Raw genomic sequence first — 21,164 nt, 5'->3', positions numbered from 1 at the left:
TTGGATTTAGACCAGTGTCGCCAGCACAGGGGCCAAGTGCGCTAACCCAGCAGCTCGTTATAATGGAACAACGATTAGACAGATGCGTGTGCCATGACGGGCGCACGTGACAGTACATCAGTAGATCAGGCACACACGGAGGAGAGCTCTGACCGTGGCGAAGCCGCGTGAATGTCGGTCTTCGATGAGCGCTGGCTGCCGCCTTGAAATCACGTAAGCGCGCTCACTTGTCCGAGTAATGTTCTCATGTTGCCTGAAACAATATTTTTTTTTCTGTTTCCCTGAGCACAACGTCATATAGCGCGATTAATTTCTACATAGGCGACACTTCCTATACGCGCTTTCACTATTTCTTTCGCGTCCCGAAACATTGTGGAAGCTATAGGTATCATGGGTACAGAGCGGCACTGTGTGTTTGATTCGTCACAGCAGAATCATCCTTCCGTTCCTGCTTGGCTTTGCGGATTTTTTTCTAAAGTGGCGGTAGAACGCGTTTATTTCTGCAACACAAAGGAAGCGGTCAATAACCACTGCATCCCTGTAATGACGTAATTCGAGCACTCACAGAACGCCAAGTTTTGAGAGAGAGAGAGAGACAGAGAGAGAGAGAGAGAAATTGATTCAAAGTTGATGGTATGGGCATAGTGCTGTAATTTTAGGCCAAGGTACTTCGTGTCCCGCAATTGTACGTACTGGATGTTTTTGTAACTACGTACTGAAAGCATTCAAGATTTATCAAAATGCTGAAAAAAGTGTTCAGGGTCCCTTTAGTATGATTATGCTCCGTATCCCTCTTCCCAGGGTAGAGTGACTCCTCCATTTGTGTATGTGTGTGTGTGCGTGCTTGCGCGCGTACAGCCATAGAATGATTCTTCCGGACGCGTACTCAGAATTCAAGTGGGGCGAACAGCGCCAAGTGCTCTACCGCGTTGTGACTCACAGCTTGCAATCAAACAGTGCACTTTTATCGTTTCTAGGTTCGTGGAACTGTGTCCATATCAGCGACCGGACCGTAGGCAAGCCGCCACTGCAGCTCTTTAAGCCTTCCAGCAAAACAAATGTCACAGACATTGTTATCTGCAAGCGCTGCAGACCTTGCCCTGCTGCCGTATCGGTTCCCACCCAAGCGCCACATCTTTGCTCCGGACAAACAGCCAGCTTCGCGGGTGCCCTTTTTTAGTGTCTACGCTTCTCTCGAAGCGAAATACTCGCCTGGAGTGCCCGACATGGCGTCCGCCGGACGATGGTACACGTACGTGCTGTTGGGTTTCGGGCGGGACTTCGACAGGAGGCCCATGGAGTTCCTGGAACCGTTCCAGCCGGCGCGTGTCTGCAGCTTGTGCGGAGTTGTGCCGGACAGAGCGGCGTTACTCCCCTGCAGAGACGTGGTCTGTCCGACGTGCTACTCAGCGTGCCGGGCTGAGGGTCAAGTCTGTCCGCTTCACCCCAGGGCGCGGTTCCACCCGGAGGATATCGAGTGGATTCCACTGCCGCTGAGCGATGTGTCCAAGCGGAAGGTACGTGCGGCGCTGAATCGACGCTTTAGCAAATATAATCACAAAGCTTTCTAAATGCGCAGGTGGGAAAAACTAAAATCAATGATACCCACGAGATAGTCATACACGCGATTATACAGGTCGCAAAAGAGGTTTTAGAGTAAGGATTAGAGTAGAAAACTCAAATTTCGGGGATTAAATGCGCCGATAGTAAACCTGATCTTCACTTCACGCGGCAGGACTCGCTTTAGTGAAATGAGGGTCAGGTTGAATAGCACTGGACATAGTACAACACCTTGTGGTACACCCTTTTCTAGAACCTAGCAAGATGTGGGGACACTTGGAGTACACATAAAAAGCTGCCGTTCATCAAGGTAGTCCTGGGCTGTGAGGCGCACTGTAGTGGAGGGCTCCGGATTAATTTTGACCACCTGGCGATCTTTAACGCGTGCTGAAATCTCGACACAAGGAGTTTTCGTTTTTTGGCCTCTACCTGTAAAGCAGCCGCAGCGGCCGGAATCGAAATCGCGTCTTTGGGCTGAACAGCGCAACGCCTTAGCAACTGAGCCGCCGTGGCGGTTAATGATTTCAGAATAACTCCTTCTTTGGGGAGGGGAGCGGCGGTAAAAACGGGCCCTCTACACACACTTCAGGCAATAGCAGACTAAATACAAGGTTCGTAACTATGCTCGCAAATTGTACCTTGTCTTAGATATTCGCTCGGTACTCCCACACGACAGTTTTTTCCGGATAATCGTATTTTTCTTCTTCCATGACAACTCTGGCATCTTTTCGGTAACTTTTATGGCTATATGGTTCAACCCGCCGGCAAAATTTAACCACGAAGCGAGCAGTCTGACTGATGATTTTAGTGGTTTCTGCCTTATGTTGCTGTTTGTGGGAGTTTTCACTTTACAGCCATCACAAGACCGGACGATGGCTTTACGTAGTGAACATGCTATTTTGCAGTTTCGCCTTTTAAAGCCACTGCGAAACCTTGGATGATGCGAGTTCTTGGTGTTAACATTCACTTTATACAAGATGCGACGTAGTCATGTCCGTAGACAATATAGGCGAGTTTTGTTTTGCGATAACGGCGAACTAAGCACGGCGTATCACTCGCAAAGGGAAAATTCGGACGATTCCTCTTCAGCTGCACGGGGAGGGGTGAACAAGAGTAATAAATTAATTAAATAGCCAAATCAGATTGTTAAGCAGAGTTCCTTAAATATGCCATGAAGACAAAGTACAACTTTGTTTAATTTGAAAGAATTAGCATTTCGCAACTCTGTTAGCTTCATTTCAGCAAGGAAAGATATTTTTAAACCAAAAAATCGCAAGAAATATTGAACAATTTTCAAATTTTGCTCTACAGTGACGTGATATGTGTGGGAGTGACGCAATAAGCGTGAGCACTCATTGTACGTCAACGGCACCTGCGTCGCCTGTATTATTAGTGCGTAACTACACGTTAGCATTCAAGTATGTACCGAACGGAACTAGAGGCTCCACTGCTATCACGCAGTCATATTTCCTGTGCACCTAAATTTTCCAACTTATTCTTGAAGCAAACACCATTTACCGAAATTTCCAGCATTGTATCCACTTTAAACATCCTGCGTAATGTTATAATTGAAAATATGCTTTGGTTAGGGAAGAGCTATAGACTCTCTGCGTGGCCCTCGAACTGCACTTGGAATTTGTCTGTACGCGTGATAAAATCATTATTGTGAGTGCAATCGTTGAAGGCAGATTACTTACTGTTTCTTGAAGGAACACCAAAACTATAATGATAGCAAAGCGTCAGTGGCCCGTTACGATATGAAATAAATCAAGGTGGATCGGGGATTACGTAACGCCTCTAATCACAGTGCGACAGACGAGACGGCAGCAGAATAACCACAGGACGAGTTCTGAATAACACAGCGCTAGTCGTGTGGTTATTCTCCAGTCTCTCGTCTGTCGCGCTGTGATCAGATATGAACACACCAACTCTAAAAACTGGCAACCCTCCTATATAAAGTACGTAACGATTAGCCGTTGCAGGCCGGTCGTACGTTCTGGCGAAATGACTCGTCGGTATTGAGCCTCGCGCTTTTCATCACGGAAGACAGTTTTTTCTGGGCGCCATGATTTATATAATCCTACCAAGACCAGGTTGTGCTGAACCATTTCTTACCCGCCGCGGTGGCTCAGTGGCTAAGGCGTTGCGCTGCTGAGCACGAGGTCGCGGGTTCGATTCCCGGCCGCGGCGGCCGCTTTTCTGATGGAGGCGAAGAGCGAAAACGCCCGTGTGTACGAGATTTCGGCGCACGTTAAAGATACCCAGGTAGTCAAAATTAATCGGGAGCCCTCCACTACGGCGCGCCTCATCGCCTGCGTTGCGTCGGCGCGTTAAACCCTACAATCAATCAAATCAATCAATGAACCATTTCTTTTTGACAAGCGGGCCGGGGGGCTGGGGGGTTTGCCCTCGGAACCCCCCGACGCCCCCTTCTGAAGCCCATGCTTGTTGCGAGGCAGACCTGCAAACTGTCAGCCGTGAGTCCGGAGCTGATAACACAAGCGTACCTCGGCTGGCAGTGCCCGCTTCTGTCAACACAATGTAATCTCATTTCCTCGATAAGCGAAGTTTCAGCGCTTCTTACGTTGCGAAGGCTGACGACAGGGGGATGAAGGACGTTGTTGTATTGAAAAGACAGCAAAGGGTTTGGTCCAGTCGCTGGAAGACCGGAGCTGTTGCAAGCCGAAATAAAGGCTTTTATTTTCTGGCCATACCCTTTTTCACCAGATGCTGTACTGGCGAAAACAAAGTATTTGATTGATTAATTGGTTGATAACTCTTTCTCTTTGCGAATACACCGTAATCAAGATTTGATAATATTAAGGGGAGGGAAGAGAGTATAAGGAGAATAAAGAAGCAATAATAAAGTTTACCACCGCTATAGATAAAGGACAGGGCGTTTGAGATGGTCTCAGAAATTTGTTTTGGTAAGCAACATTAGAAGAGCACTGAAGGCATCTTTGCGTCGTGTCAGGCTGTACTACGAGAGCTTCCAACCAGTTGAACTACAGTGCTAGTTGGCCGCCCGAGCAATCTGTACATCGCTGTGAAGCGGATGCAGGCTTGGTTGTTTGTGGGCAGGCACGGTGTGTGTCACTCGAGGCTTTATTAAGGCGAGTAGAAGTGTCACTGTGAGCTCTGTTCTCCCACCTCTAAAACAGCCAGCTCTTGTTAGGAGAAAGCCTTCAGGACATTCTTTAGGCCTGTCTCTTAGTTCGTGTTTAAAGTGGGGGTCAGTTCCTCTTCACGTCGACGCACGCCCAATACACATGCACACACGTCAAACAATACTCCATACTTCGAAGCTTCGTGAGGAGAGGATGAAATGCGGCTGCCTCGGCAAAGGAACGCTACAATCACTCCGCTCCACACTACGAAATAATACGCATCAACCTTCTTGATCTCAAGAAATATAATCATTAACCCGCTTCTCCACGGGGGAAACGGCGGGTAATTTGTCGCTTTGCTTATCCACCCATGCCGTCAGAAAGCGTGGGACTCCTCTTCCGGTCCCTGTTACAGGAGTATGGTTGCATCAGGAAAAACATTGACACTTTGGCCTCTATAGACCCAATCCCCTTTTTATAAACCCCAGTACAGGCGAAGCTGTTGTCTGCTATTGGAAAAGAGAAACCAAGGTTCCTGAATGTTATCTTTGCGGTTCCGTTTTTTTATCTTCGTGATGCCCCTTCTGGTTTGCTTCGTACGCGCAGTTTTTAAACTTTAACAGCACTTGCTGACGACGCCAGCTCCACCGCATGGCGACGCCGTTGTTCGGTGAGGACCACCCGCCGCGGTGGCTCAGTGGCTAAGGCGTTGTGCCGATGAGCACGAGGTCGCGGGTTCGATTTCCGGCCGTGGCGGCCGCTTTTCTGATGGAGGTGAAAAGCAAAAGCGCCCGTGTGTACGAGATTTCGGCGCACGTTAAAGATCCCCAGGTGGTCAAAATTAATCCGGAGCCCTCCACTACGGCGCGCCTCATCACCTGCGCTGCGTCGGTGTGTTAAAACCCTACAATCAATCAATGTTCTGCGAGGATACTGTCGCCATTCGGGGCCGGAATTTAGTGTAGTTTGTTTGCACAAGATAATACGAAGGCTAGTCTGCTGCCGCACGGCAAACGTTGTCATTTTTGTCAATGCCATGACAACTGATGCGATGAGTGTTGTTTATTGTTTTGCGCTTCAGTAGTGACGGGCATTCTTTCTAGGCTAGGCTGGAAGCAAATGCTTTTGGATGTACGGTCCTTCCCTTTATCTCTACGGCGGCCGTTGTTGCTCAGCTAGAGATACGAGTCCGGGAGGGAGACAACCTTGCTGGCATACGCCTGGCCCTATAATCACTTTTCCGCCAGAGATAAATCGTTTCTCACGTTACTTTCATAACGTATTATCGTTTTCTTTGTCCCTCGCAGAGCGTTGAAATAGCCTGAGGGGTACAGTGCTCGTCGTGCAGTTCATACTGAGACAGCCCGAAGTTCAGCGCAGTCAAAACAGAATCATGTTCAAGAATCACAAAGAATCAGTGAAGACTGGCAGACTACCTTACCGGGAATTAATTGAACTTAGGTACCAATGTGTGGCCAGGGGAGTACATATGCTGCAAAGACGATAATGGTGTATCCTGAAATAAAGAACTTTGTTACAGGGCACTTGTCTGTAGTACTTGAAAAATCCTACCTACCTTCTTGTTTCACTCAATATATATTTACGATTATGACGTTTCCTCCTTAACACCACTATTGCTCAGGTGGGTTGTCGATTTCTGAAAGTGCCTAAGAAATCATATCTAATTTCACTTCGTTATCCAAGTTAAGACCACTGAGACAGCAGTATAATGCCCGTCTCGCTGCGTGGCCCTAATAGCTCGACAAAGTGGTCAGGCAAGAGAAACTGCGTGTGATACACGCGCATTTTTAGAGCGAGAGCTTTATTACCTATAAAGCAAACAGTAAAAACTTGGTTCGTCGCGGCGTCAATCTGACCTCCAAGATCAGCCAAGGACAACCCGGCGCCTCGCGTGGCTGCAGAGTCAACGCTTCTAATCGCTCTTTGTTACAAATGGGGGCGGGGTGCGGATTATCTACTAGGAGGAAAGATTAAGGACGTGTGCCGTTAGAAAGGCACTGGCCGCTTCCATGGTACGGAGCGCTCGCGTTAGAGCGGCCACTGCGTCCAGCAGCGTCTGTGTTTAGCCTTGCGGTGCAATTGCGTGCGCGTTCATTGTGCACTCTCAGCGCGAAAATTGAGGTATTGCTTGACAGAGTTCTGCTAATCGCCTTCAAACATGGCAAAGGTTTTTTTGCCGAACGGGTCACAATTGCAATATAGGGCGGGATTAGATTCTCATTAGGGAGATTGGTGAAGGGTTTATATGTTTTTTTATTTAGTCATCCTTCATGGTCAGATGGCATCACCGAAAGGATTGATACAGGTTTTGGTGGGTACAGAAAAGAGGCACAGTATCAATTAAGGCGTTATTGCCGTGATACTAGGGTAGCCTAACCTGGCGTGATAGAGTCCTGAGAAGTAGCTGCTGGCGTTGCTACATAACGAGCAAAACAAAATCGTGATGCATGCCTCTACGACTTGTCGGTACGCCCACTTTATGTATGGTGTCCGAGCGAGGGGGTGTGAGCAAGAGAACAGTGAAAGCGTTTTTTTAAAAGGAGTAACTGATATGAAATAAAGGGGGGGGGGGGGGCTGTAAAATTTGCGGTGCAGGTAAGGGTGAAGAAGTTGGCGAGCTCTTTTTATCTTTGCATAGCTGTCGTGTAGGTGGTGAAATAAATGACTAAAAGGTTTTTCTATCCGCAGAATATTTTATGGGATATGCGGGTGGGATACGAGTGCACGAGCTTTCACATTTCCCTACCCAGGGAAAGACTGTCATCTTTCAAATTGAAACTGATATGGCAGCAAGAACTGGCCACTCACACTCAGCAACGTTTTGCAATTTACGTATCCGTGTAGCCTTATTCTTCCATAGCACTCCTTGCTCTGTGTTTTGGTGAAATTGTGTTCCTTTCTATTGTAATTTCTATCATGGTGTTTAGCGCGTGTTATGCCGGTGTTTTGCAAGGGTGTACTGAAGGTACCTTAGGCCACTCAACTGCTTAAGGCACCAAATAAAGCACCAAAACATCAAATCATAACTCTTGCGATAGTTAACGGATCTCAACAATTCTTGTGGGAGATTTGTGTTGAAGTAGACTCTGGCACGAAGCAATCCCGAATAGTCGGTGAGACGATTTGCAGTGTCTTTATAACGAAGAGGGTACGGACAGAGCCGCCAACAATAGGCATTTGCACTGCAGGTGTGTAAAACATTCGCGTGATATTCCTACCGGTGTCTGTTCTTTCAATGTTTCCACAGTTTATCAAAAGCACAGTAGCGAAATGACTTCTTTTCCTTCGTAAATCTTGCGGTGCTTTATGCACGCTACTTCGACAGCCGTGTGCAAATTGACACGCTCATTCAAACGTAATGCCTTAAATTAGCTGTGTGATAGATATTTAGGGTACTTAAAAAGGCCGTCAGCAATTCCCACAGGCCAGTATCTGCGTTACGGTGGATGAAGTTCGGGATGTACAAGTCTACACTAATTCTTCTGAATGATCTTTTTGCAGGCCCGGTGCTGGAACACCAAGAATGGCTGCGATGTAGTGACCGAAGCTTGGTCCATGGCCGAACACTGCTACAACGACTGCCTCTTCTACCACGTCAGCTGCAGGAAATGCGGCAAGAGAGTCTTGCAGAAAGACATCGTGGAGCACCTGCGCAATGGGTGCGCCTCGAACATCCTTCGGAGAAACCAAAAGGCATCGGTCAACGACGACGCAGAAGACAACCTCGACAGTTTCGAAAGGTCGTCAGTGCCGAGCATGTGGGGTGACCCTGCTAAAGCCGCGGAAGTTACCCAGAGCTTGCGGCGACTGCTCAACGAGAACGCTTCGCTGCGGCAAGATCTGCGCAAGCTACAGGACCACGTGACCTACGAACGAAAGCAGAGCGAGTTGGTTATCACCCAGTGCCTGGACGGCGCAAGGGAGGACACATTGGCCTCCATGAAGGACCACGTGACTGAGGCCAACAACATTCAGAATGACGTCTGCATGAGGGTCATGGAAGAGCTGAGGAACATTGCCGAAGGGATCAACAAGCGACTGGAGTTGATTGAGAGTGAACGCACGAAAACGACGAGCGATTTTCAGGAACAGATGAACGAGGAGTTCACTAGATGTCTCCAGGTTTGCACAAAAACCCTCCAGTTCGCCTCAAGCATTCCTAACATCCACGAGTGGGTCGTACGAGGGTGGGCGGCTCTGAAGGGCAAGGCGACCCTCCACGGTCAAGTTTGGGACTACAGCCAGCCTCGTTACTTCCACGGCTACCATTTATCTCCTGCCATCACTGTCAAGAAAGATAGAGAGGGTGACTTGATGGTCCACATAGGGTTGAAGATGGCGGTGGGAATGAACGACGAGCATCTGGAGTGGCCTTTCGCCAAACCCTGCCGGCTCACTTTTGTTCACTGTGGGTACCGAGCCGAAGCTAGATCTCTGACCTTTGCGCCCGACCCCGAGCAAACCAATGAGTGTCTCAATAGGCCCGAGGGAGAGACGCATGGAGGTGTTTGCTTGACAGGTGACTACTGCCTCGCCCGAGATCTCGAGAACGAAGGTTACGTGAGTGCAGACGAAATTCGTGTTCGGTTTGAAGTGTTGTCTTAGAAGAAGCTGCTACAGATTGCGCCTTGCGGTTTGGAGGCGTACTTGACTAGTCACCTGACTACTGCGGTTGGAGTGGTACCATCTTTCCCCGAAAATGTGCATACGGCCACTAGGAAGACAAAAGCACGCACCCCATGAGCTGTCGTAACCCATTGTGGGTCAGACATTTCTGGTGACTTAATACCCTGACAGGACTCGCAGTTTGCACTGCTCAAACTGTGCCTTCGGACGGCCTTTATGCCGTCTGTGACTTCCTCCTGGTCTTACCAGAACCACGCCTCATACGATTTTACCTACCCGTTCTGCGACGCAGCTATATGTGATGTGAATATGCTTCATCTGATGTCGAATTGCCGGGGACTACATCAAGTTCGGCTGCTGAACCTTTGTGCAACCGGCATCCATTTCGGCTCCCCTGCTGGCCTACAGCGCTTGGGGCAAGGATCATTGCACCGAGAACTCCTGAACTTCATGCGCGAAGCTTATTCGTTCATGTACCTGTGAACACGTTCATTTATTATGGTACAGGGTAAAGTTGTAATGAAAAAAAAGCGCGATTCATACTTCGAGGTTGTTATTCCTAGAGTTAGCCTGTACTTTGGACTATTGATTTTGATGCACTTTGTTATTATTTGTAACTTGTGTGAACAAATTTAAGAGCCAAATGTTTGACTTGCTTGATTGTTGCAAGGGCTGTTGCCCAAAAACTTAAGACATAAGTATGTCAAATAAAATGCTAGAACTGACTGCTTGTTCCATGTTCGTTCAAGGGGTAACGGACAAAGCTCTTTGGTACGACGACACTTCACCAGTTCTTTCCCGTCAAAAGCCGTGCTTCGTACGCTAAGGCGAAGGTCCACAGTGATTCATTCCTACATTGCCGAAAGAAGTGGATACAGAATGCCAGCAATGACACGCTAAACACAATTTTAGCTTGGCGGATGATTTCATTGCACTTACACTAGACCACTAAAGGTTGTGTACGCAGATAATGAATGTACTAAAGAAATTCCCGGAGGACTATTACTGAACCCCTGGGCATGCGAAGTTAATACTCGCTTCTCAAACAAGCCTGGTGCCCCAATGCAGAAGTGTCCTAAACTTCCCAGCTCCGTGTGCACAGCTTTTGCTGAGAGAGAGAGAACAACATCTTTATTGGCCGGCTAAATTAGTCGCAGATACCAGCCTCCTGTAGGGGAGGCAGCATCTATGACTGCTGGCGTTGGAGGGCCTCCATCGCGAACTGGGCGGCTCCCCGTTGGAAGTAAGTCTTCCTTGCCCACCGCACGAGCAAGATGGGGTGCTGCTAGCTGAATTTTCTTCGTAATTCTTTTAATAACTCCTGGGTAGTTGTTATAACGTTGGTTGAGTCGCCTTCGGCGACTCCCACCAGAAATCCGGACATCTGTCCGCAACGCGTGACACGCAACAAACGCGTGAGATGGCCGGTGACCCAGCGTTCACTTGCAAATAAAGTGCCCTTTGATTATAACTGTCTAATCTTCCCGCAAACCATGATACTATGTCTCCATAGGCGGCGGCGATGGTACAGAAACGTTTATTGAGCTGTTTTGTAAGAGTGGTCCCTCAGTCCAGAGATCCATGCGACGATTGGAGGGGGGGTCTTCGCCTTGGACGCCAAAAGAATCAGCGGGACCTCCACTTGACCGCTGGTCGTCAGGTTCTCTCAAAGCTCAGAAAAATGGCGTGGGGAGCTTAGAGGAGGGAAGTATGGGTGTTATGCACACCCTAGGATGATCTAAGGTAGGGCGCCCTGACATTCTGCAGATATCCGATTAGGGTACACAGAGCGCAGCCGGGTCGCGTTAGCGATAGTGTAGGTTTGAAGTAGGCGTAGGGTTGCTTCGTCTTTTTCTGAGAAGTTTTGGTTGGGGGACAGAGTATTTTTGCCGCGTCACTTTAGAACACTGCGTGATTTCTTTGAAACTGACCTTCGGGGTGAACGCCCGTAACTCCTCTGCAGCCTGAGAGATGACCCTGCCTCTATGAATATGCATGAGCCAAATAGGCCGCGCTAATAACTACTGTGCACCCCCACCACACCACAGCACACCCTGTGACGCGACAACGAAGCTGTTTCTGGCACGGTGTGGAGTGGTGTCCGTGTGAACAGCGGTGAGGCTGCGTAGAGTGCCCCCCGTGAAGTCGGTGCTCCGCGCGTGAGTAGCGGCGCCGTACGTGCACATCTCCCTCTAGGTACGTACTGAATTTGCAGAGAGAGCCACTGACAAGAAGGCTAAAGCACTGCAAGCCAACAGCGGTGTACTCGATTGTTACGATGGAGCTGTTTAGGCCAACCCCGCGTTTTTGCGTGCGTAGACCGGGAAAGCCGATCCCCTCGTCAGTTCGTCAAACCCTCTCCTTTGGCAACCTGTTCACCTCCGGCACTTCATATTTTGATATGAGATGGCGCACATTTTCCCTGAAAGGATGTCTTCCCCGCTTTGCCTGCACGTTGAGAGGTGAAGCCGGCTTTAAAATGATCTGTGTAAGGTTGGTTTTTGTAAGCTGGCTGTTCCAGATGGTCTGTTGTACACCGAAGCTCACTCATGAGTAAAAAATAGAGGCACCAATGGGTGCGAATGCGGCAGGAGGAGGCCACCAACGAGTATCGGTTCGAGGACAAGTTTGAAACCTTACAACTCAAGAACGGCACCACCTCATGTAGTGTATCACTCCGCCAAAGCGCCGGACCCGTGACGTCAGTGTGCGCGCGTTTTGAAAGACGTTTGCTATGAATGCGTGATATCGTCTGCCTTGTCTCACGCAGTTTGTTTGTTGTCACTGGAGTCGTTTATGAGCATATTAAGTCCAAAAAATCACGGGAACGGCTTACGCCATGTTCAAAATATTCCCAGTTACGCTCTACTTGCGCCGTGCGGAGAAACATCCGGCTGCGGTGATAAGGCACAGCGGCAACTTCCGGTGCCGTTCTTAAGTTGTCACCGAGTATAATGAAGACCCGAATATCGCCTTACGAAAAATCCACAGGAATTCAGAGAATTGTCTATCCATGCGTAGCATTCTTATGCCCCGTGTAAATAAATTTGGCTATGGGTAGCCAAAAACGTCGGCCTTTTTAAAAAACTTTTGTAATTTTTCTTTTGTTTGTTTTCGCCAATGATGTAGATTTATACATTTGTAGCATTTAAGTACCTTTACTTCGTCATTTATGTATTTTTCCGCAGATTCAAGGCGTAGGCAGGATTGGTCTCTTTTCGGTTTGCTTATTCGTCTTTGCAACGGTCTTCTTCGAGCTTTTAATTGTGTTCGCTTTATTGAAGGACATTTACATGATGCGTATTTTTGATTGCCGGAGATTATCTTCTAGTTTTTTCTCTTTTTCTTAGTTTTTGGTTTTTCAAGAATTCTGTTGGACCATTAATCCATTAACGCAATTTTAACGATTAAATGTGTCACTTCCGCAAGTTATGCATTTCAGCGGGAATCCAGGAAATTACACTGATTGCTCATTTTCGCAATTTCTTATGTTATTTCGAACGTTCTTTTGCGGTTTTTTTGTTTGGTCTTCGATTTTCGGGGTAGGTGTATAGGATGCATATTTTGTTATTTCGTCAGTTTTTTTGTGAAATTTTGATTTTCTAGTTTTCTCATTTCTTGGTTTTTGGTAAGTGTATTTAACCGATATTTTCCATTTCCGCTGTTGTATGGATTAGATATATTACCTTCGCCAGTTGGTCCTTTTCGCGAAAATTCGGGGCATGAGCACGGTTCGCTTATTTGCGCTTTTTTTTTTCTTTTATACGTTTTTCCAACGTTCTTTTCTCGGCCTGTTTTGCTTAGTATTCACGTTTTGAAGATGCGAATGTTCATAATTTTAATTTCTCCAGTTTATTTGTAAAATTTCTACTTTTCTTTTAGTTATTTTCGTTTTTTGGAAATTCCGTTCAACGGATAATCTCCATTTCCGCTATTATAGCGACACAATGTGCTACTTCCGCCAATTCTGCATTTTTGTGCGAACGCAGGACGTTGCAGGGTCCTGGTAGTGTTGGCACTCAGCAAAGAAGGCTGCGCATCAAAACGCAAGTCGTCGGCGTGGCTTCAAGGCCGCTGAATGCTTCCCCGGCGCAACGCCGTGGTTTCAGCGGGGGAGTTTGTTCCCAGCCCTTAACCCACAAACAGCATCGCTGGCAATTTACGTTCACTGAGTGGAATGGCACTGAATTTTTTTAAGCGGCAAAAAATCGCAATTTTTCGTATCCGCAGTTAAAAATAACAAGAAACTACCGGGGCCCCGCGCGTGAGCGCAGGCCTCGCGGCGACCGTTAGGCAGTTAATAAAACCAAGAAAATGGCCAGCGCTCGTGTGTGCGTGCCTCGCGACGAACGCCCAGCGTCCCCGGCGCACGTTTGTCAAGGAAAGAATACCCACTTAGGGAGATTGGCCAAAATTGGTGAAAAATAAAGACCTCCAGCGTTTGGCGTTATCGTGGCAACACTTGCTCGGTATACGAGAAAGACACGTCGTAGCGTACGCCCCTCCAAGGTGTTGTCCTAATGATTATGACTTCGAAAGGAAAATGAAAGAAGTTCACGGTTATAGCAACAATAATGCAGTGAAAATCATTGTGGCAGCGAACCTGCAGATCGGCGGCAATTGTGGACTTAAACCTTCGTGGTGGTCGTGATAGCTGCGTACGGCTTCACTACCTGCAAGTCTTAGACATTAGTGTGAGCCTAATGCCTAAGGCTGACATTCTGATGACAAAGCTCTTCGGTACGAGGACACGTCAGCACTTATTTCCCGTCACAAGCCATGCTTCGTACGTTGACGTGAAAGGTCACAGGGAATCATTCCTAGAATACCGAAAGGAAGGGATACAGAACGCCAGCCATGACACGCAAAACGCCATTTTGACTTGCGGATGATTTCACTGCACTTACACTAAATCTCATTCACAGTGGTATAGCGAATGAATTCTATATACAGGAATGAAAGTTTGGAGCACTTTCCAGCCCCCGAGACTTCATGTTCCATCGCGTGTTTCACTTATTGGCGTCAGCGCATATTTTCCACTGTGACATGTATGCAGTCCCCGAGACTTCATATTCGGTCCTATGCCGATTTTGAATCTATGACTTCGATTATAACATAATGGAAATATTACGAGAGTGTATTAGGCCGGACGTGTTATCTGCTTTTCATGTATCGTCATTCGGTTCTGCAGGAGTAATGTCAGACAGATAATATTACTCTTTCCAGCCTCACGGATAGGGGAAGATGGATAGCTTTCGGTCTATGTTGCACTTTACGCCAAGACACTCTGTGGGCTTCCAGGTGTAGCCCAGCAAGCCAGCGGTATAAAAACATGCCCTGAGACAGAAATCTCTTCCTGAGAATTCTATCGCGATAACTTCCATTGGGCAAGGAGGGAGCAGGGAAAGAGGTAAGCATTGGGGTAAGCATCTAATACGCATATCGAAATAAATTACAAGATGTTCGTATTCAGCGTTTTTTTTTCTCTCTACGCTAGCGGGTCCGGCATCACACCTCTGGTAGGAAGGAATAGTAGCGCTTTAACTAGCGTTAACACCTTTGCAGCAATGCTCATGAGAAAAAAATGTAGTTCACTGAGGACACCCCTCACTGGTCAAGAGTGACCGCGATCACAATGGATGGGATAGATAAAATTTCCCCTGCTGCTCCCCCCTCCTCTAACGCGAAAATTTGGTCCTGCGTTCATATTGCCGCGAACCATATATTGGTGCCGTTTCTTTGTTTGATGCCCTTCGCTTTATGATTTCTATTTCCAGCTTATTCTTTTTTATTCGTTGTTTTCATCATATTTGTGTTTCAGCCTTACCGCTAATGCATTGCGTGTTGATACTATTTCCGTGTCCGCCGAATTTTACATTTTTGTACATTTTTTTGAACCGACGTTGTGCATTTTATTTTTGTTATCATGGAGCTAATGTCACCCTTCTATGCTTGTACCAAGTGTATTTTTGTACCACCCCTCATGTAATGCCGCCACTGCGGAGGCCCTTGAGGTATTAAAATAAATAAATAAACAGACCCAATGTATGGTTCGCGGCAATATATTTCCAACTTTTTATGCTGCGCGTCTTACCTGTATTTTTCCTAGCTTTTCAGTGGCTTAGACAACCATTTCATAGTTTCCTTTGCAAGAAGACACGATGATTTTGCGCTATCCGATAGCTGACGACACATTCGGGAACACCGACGCCTTAAGTGACCGCCCTATAAGCGATAATATGTATTAATTACGGGTATATAAGAACACGAAATATTAGATGAAGCAGAGTAGAACCTCTGGGTGATAAAGTACCCTGCTACAAGTGTGTATGGTGCCCCTCGTTGCGAACAAATTTAATGCGCATTTACGTGTATTTCCCGCCCGCTAACAAGCCTGTAAACCAGCCCGCAACAAGCTGATCGTAGATCACAGCTTACTGTGGACTTTTCAAGATGCAGTAACCACGATTGCAAAAGAAGTAGAAATATCCGCGGAAGAATGCAAAGCCTTGAACAGAATATTCCCAGCTGTGTCAGGCTACGGCTCGGCAGTAAGGCAACAGTATTCTATCAGTGACTCGTTTCATTTGGGGGCTTCCCCCTACGATATAACATTTCTGCATGGCTTCGTAGCAGTATGTAGCAGATACGCATGCAAAACGTTATGGCACACGTTTTTGAAAAGGTGCGTCCACGAGCGCTAAAGGCGGTCGGTGCGACGGGACCGACCCAGAGTTGCGCGGGCCCGCCGCGGCTGGCGTGCACTCACCCGGCAAACTTCGCTGTCCGGAGCCTATACTGCCACTAAAATGTTTCAATCTAAGCCTACGGGAAAACTAAGGCGAGCTCATGGTATAATGACGACCCATGACGACACAGAGAGCATTGATATGAGCTGCATAGACGCTGGCGCCAGATTCCTCTATACGCCTCGAGCGCGGCCTGTAGGGGCGCCACTGAAATCCCCCTAGCGGCCCGTTTCGAAAGAAGGCGCGGGAGTCCGCGTCCCGCTCCGCAGTGCCGCCGCTGCTTTTGCGGCACGTTCGCGACTGAGATATACCGCTTGCGGGCGTTTGAAATCCATGTTTATGTGGAGCAGTCACTCTGTTCGCAAATGGCAGTGTGTTTACGAGAGTATAAATGTTTGACGCAATCTTTGTGTGGTATATTTGGTCTGTATAAGCACCAGGTGTGTGTCACAGGCCAGCGTCGCGGAACCAGCGCATGATGGAGCCGATTGTAGTTACACTGACCTGAATTTACCAGCAGTGTCTCACGTAACCAGCGGGTCCTCAGTTGTCCATGCTACGGCTATACACTACGATTTAAATCGGTTTTGTGCGCAATCAGCGGAGCACTCATACCTGACAGAACGCCAGTTACGTTTGCCAATATTCTATCTCACATATTGATCACCACCATTTACAAGCCAGTCTGTTTTAATTTCGGGAATATTCAACAAAATGTGATAGACAATGCATAATTATACTCGGGGATAAGCACACGACGTCGGAGCCGTCATGTCGTGAGCTGAGCGCCCGCAAACATTCGTCTGCTACATATATCCTCTGCGAGCAGCGCGGATACGGGCTCAGAATATAATCCGCGTCCGCGACTATAACCCTTCTTCGAAATATCGTCATATGGCACAGGGAACCTGCAGAACAAAGCAGAAACTGGAATCACAGGGCCTTATCACATACCACACTCTTCGAACGACACCTTTCATCGCTTGTTGAACAGCCTACCCTGTATACTTCCAAAAATGCGTCCGCCGTACGATCACCTGTTCGTTGAAGTAGAAAAACAAAAGGAAAATGAGCGCGAGATTTGTGTGTATGATTACTAAAACGTTCATTGCTTGATTCCGTTCCGCATTTGTACACAGCGTCCCCCTCCCCTCCCCCCCCCCCCCCGATGTCTCGCGAAATAGCAGTGCATTTCGCGTATAGTTGGTCTAGGGAACCCTACCTGCCTTTAGTTTGGACGAACGTCTTTAGCATGTCAGAAGCTGCACTGTGTTTTTTTTTTTCATTTCCGTTTGAACTATTATGTTTCTTAATTCCGCACTTGCACAGCATTTATTTTTCCGTGGTTTCATTAACTTGCCTTGGTTCTTGCTCTATGGCGTGTGTGGGCACATATTTAACGACGCACAGGCTTCGAATATACTTAATATTTTCGCAAGGTTTATATGTTATAAAAGGCATAAGTTATTGTCCGGGGTTGGTAATCACATCCTCGAAACACATTTTTCTGCGATGTATATATTCGAAACGAAGCCGCATTCGTTGTCCACGCTGCAAAATAAAGCCAGCCTCTCATTGTGCCAGTATCAGGTCTAAACGAGGCGAGAGTAGAATTCATTTGTGCCTGATGTTTTGGAGGTGACATGGGTGATTGGTGCTACCGTCGCCGACGCCTGGAAGAGCGGCGACGAAGCGCGCAGAACCGCGTCCCCGGGTAGCTCTTGCAGGCGATCGCGTACTCTACGAAGATGCAGCTGCTTTTTAAGTGACCTAAACGTACTCTTTGCCTATAGACGTCATCATAACAAGTTTTTTTGGGGGCGCGGAAAGGCGAAAAGAAGCGAAACAGAACCAAAACACTGTACGAGCCCCTATCAGCCACGCAGCGCAAATCCCGTCAACACCGCGGAGAAGCGGCGGCAGGCGGCGCAGCGATCGCGAAGCTCGAGGCGTATAGTGTATATAGTCAAAAACTCTATGGTTGCGGCGGGTGCGGCCACTCCGCTGATAGGCAGCAGACCACCTCGCAGCCTCATTGCTTCGCAGCTGCTGGCACACGCATGCACCGCTGGTCGTCTCGGGCTACGCGACTCGTCTTGCGCATTCTTGCGCCCGGCGAAACGGAATTGCTGGACACACTATAAAATGGCAATGGATACCTGGCCACTGTGGTATTATTGGAAATAAAAAAAGCCGATGAAGCGGCCCGTATGGGCCTTAACCACCGGAAAGACCGCAAAGTGTTCTTTACAAAAAGAGAGGCTTCTAACATGGCTCATCGCTTTGCAGTAACTGAAAGAAACCGGCTATGGTGCACCGAATCGAATAACGAAGTATATTTGCACGCGATTGACCCTGGATTGGCATAAAGACTTTCAAGACAGCTTCCTCCTAGGCTGGAGACATTATATCATCGCCTACGGCTGAACTCAACCTACACCAACAGTTACCTTTCTCGTTTTGGACTGATGACAAACCCGTACTGCGATAACTGTTCTTCCGTAGAAACGAACACATAACTAGCCTAAACCAAACTTTCGCTTTGCGTATCCAAGGTTAACTGAGTTAAGCCTGAGCCATTTTTTGTGAATACCCAACCAGCATATCCAAACGCATCGCCCTTAGTATCGAAGACAAAGCGGGCATGACAAAATGCGAATATTCTCGTAGTACATGCATAGAATCTCTAGCGGAAGCATTCAATCCGAGGGGTTACTTGTTTCGGCCTTCGTGCACAACACGCAGAGCAAAGAGACCGGGTTTAACGTATGCGTTGCATTCGGCTCGAAATACATCCAGAAATACGTTTCAAACAAGCGCAACGTAAGAATGTAACTGTTCACACTGCGAGGTCAAAGCACAAGAACAAACATGCGATCTTTCCCTTCCTGCCAGTCGTAGAGATAGCACTCGCTTCCCGCGATCTGCGGGGTTGAACAGCAAGTCACTTCAATCTGGCGCAAGTCCAGAGGGCTTTCAGCCGCGTACGCTGCGTTGAGTCGTCCCTAATGACAACAAATTTCTAACATAGCAAGCACAGTCCAACTTCAGGAGCACACCGTCGCATTCCACCGTGAAGCGAACCTGTCAACAGCACACACGCACAGCTTTTGAGGACCAGTTTTTTCTTGATTGCAACACCCCACCGCTACCACGCTAGCGGCTGTAAGGGCTGCCCTAGCGTCACTGGATAAGGTATAACAGTAGCGGCACTCAAGCACGCAAGTCAGCCTTGACGTTCAACAGTGATGCTCATGTTGATGTTGAGCAGCGTTGCGAGATTGCCTCTTCTACGGCCTCGCCACAGACTTCTACAGGGTCGTTTGTAAACAACACTGCCGAAGATGCAGCAAAATGACATCTTCGTACGAACTTCTGCTGCTGAAATGCTGCTACACGCGTTATCTTTAATACGTACGACTTTAGTTGCGCTCAGCCACAGAACATGGAGGACAAGCTAAATCTACCACAGGTTACCGACTGGAAATGCACAAGCATGAAAATGGCGCCGCCCATGAACCGTCCCAGTGTAAACAAGTGTCACGGGATACGAACGGACCAATGATCATTGACGGCGGCACGGAACAATAGGAGAAAAGAGTGCCGACACTCTGTAACCTTATCTAGTGACGCTAGGCTGCCCTTCATTTCATTGGCGCAAATCTTGCCCGGCGATGGGTGATCTTTCTGGACTCGCGGGGTGCCTTGCAAGCTCGACGAAGGCTATGCAACCACCGCAGTCAGGTTGCGTACGAAATCAACACAATCTACACAGCGGCAGGGAACATGAGACATCACATCGTGCTTCAATGGCTGCCTGTTCACGCAGTAATGAAAGGCAATATCACCTCTTATGCAGCCGCCTTCGCCAGCCACGCAACGCGACACGGTTTCCTTTCTCGCGGGGATAGTTGCGACTTTATCTGCCGAACAAGATGAAGGGAGCAAATGCAGAAGTGGCGGGACCCTCGCAGCAGATATCCACCTTGGTATACCATTGACCTTCTACGGTACTTCTGTATTCCACCCAGGCTAAAGAAAGGGTCTTAAGGAGTACTGAATTGTCTGCGCCTCAAAAATGGCTTACACCCAAAGCTTCAAGTTTAAACCGTAGGGTTTGTCACTTTATTAATGAATCCGGAGCACTCCACTACGGCTCGTCTCCTCGCCTGCGTTGCGTCGGCGTGTTAAAACAGAAGATCAATCAATCAATCAATCAATCAATCAATCAATCAATCAATCAATCAATCAATCAATCAATCAATCAATCAATCAATCAATCAATCAATCAATCAATCAATCAATCAATCAATCAATCAAAGCAGGGTTCATCACTACTCTTCACGTGCGCTGTGCGATAGACTACCGAGGACTTGTGTATCTGCCCGCAATTTGCCGCTGCGCGACCAACAGCGGCTAGCCGCATTTCTGGGGTACGACGTGGAGCAAGGCTTCAGTTGTCAATTTGGGCGAACGGTAATGACTCAACCTTAGGGACAAAAATTTTGGGGCTTTTTTTGGAGAACTCTGGATTAGAAAACAAATATTGTAGTTTTCAAACTGTGCACGTAACTGCCCAATCTTGTTTCTTTTTGTTGGTTTGACATTCTGGTGTTCTGCGGCATCATTTTCTCTACTATTTTTACTCAAATTGTGTTGTTTCTTGCATCTTATTGAGCGTATTTACTTATATGTCATTTTTGTTTTTCCTTTCATTGTTGTCTTTCAAACTTCATTGTAACATTCTCATCTGGCATGGGAAGTTCTGCCGCTAGCCCAGCTGGCCTCTCCAGTCAACATTAAAGAGTTCTCTCTATCTCTACCTCGGAGGCCAGCCTGAAGGAACTTCGATCGGGCAATCAGCGATGTCACGTTGGTTTTACATGCTGCTAGAGCAACGTGCAAACCACGGGTCATATATACGGAAATAGGAGCGAGAAAGTCGCTCTGTAAGATGCGAAGTACTGCTCACAGAATAGCGCAAGCGCTGAAGTGCTCCACTCTATTTGCTGCCATGTTGTAAACACAAGGATACGCAAGGCGTGCAACAGCCGTAGAGTACGCACTTTTCTGAAATAGCGTGCGTTCGTGTTACGTCCGC

General features: G+C 47.7%; 1 protein-coding gene across 1 annotated transcript; it reads left to right on the top strand.

Moving 5' to 3' along the window:
* Nucleotides 1-1,018: 1,018 nt before the first annotated feature.
* LOC144141070 (uncharacterized) lies at nucleotides 1,019-9,854 on the top strand. Its single transcript, XM_077672579.1, has 2 exons — nucleotides 1,019-1,517; nucleotides 8,190-9,854. The coding sequence occupies exons 1-2, from the start codon at nucleotides 1,059-1,061 to the stop codon at nucleotides 9,291-9,293; spliced, it is 1,563 nt and encodes a 520-aa protein (XP_077528705.1). The 5' UTR covers nucleotides 1,019-1,058; the 3' UTR covers nucleotides 9,294-9,854.
* Nucleotides 9,855-21,164: the final 11,310 nt, after the last annotated feature.

The sequence above is a fragment of the Haemaphysalis longicornis genome, unplaced genomic scaffold (assembly GCF_048455015.1).
Source record: "Haemaphysalis longicornis isolate Haplotype H1 unplaced genomic scaffold, Haemaphysalis longicornis Haplotype H1 scaffold_6, whole genome shotgun sequence".
NCBI classification, from domain to species: Eukaryota; Metazoa; Arthropoda; class Arachnida; order Ixodida; family Ixodidae; genus Haemaphysalis; species Haemaphysalis longicornis.
The sequence above is the reverse complement of the archived record's forward strand: the minus strand, read 5'-3'. Positions and strand labels throughout refer to the sequence as shown.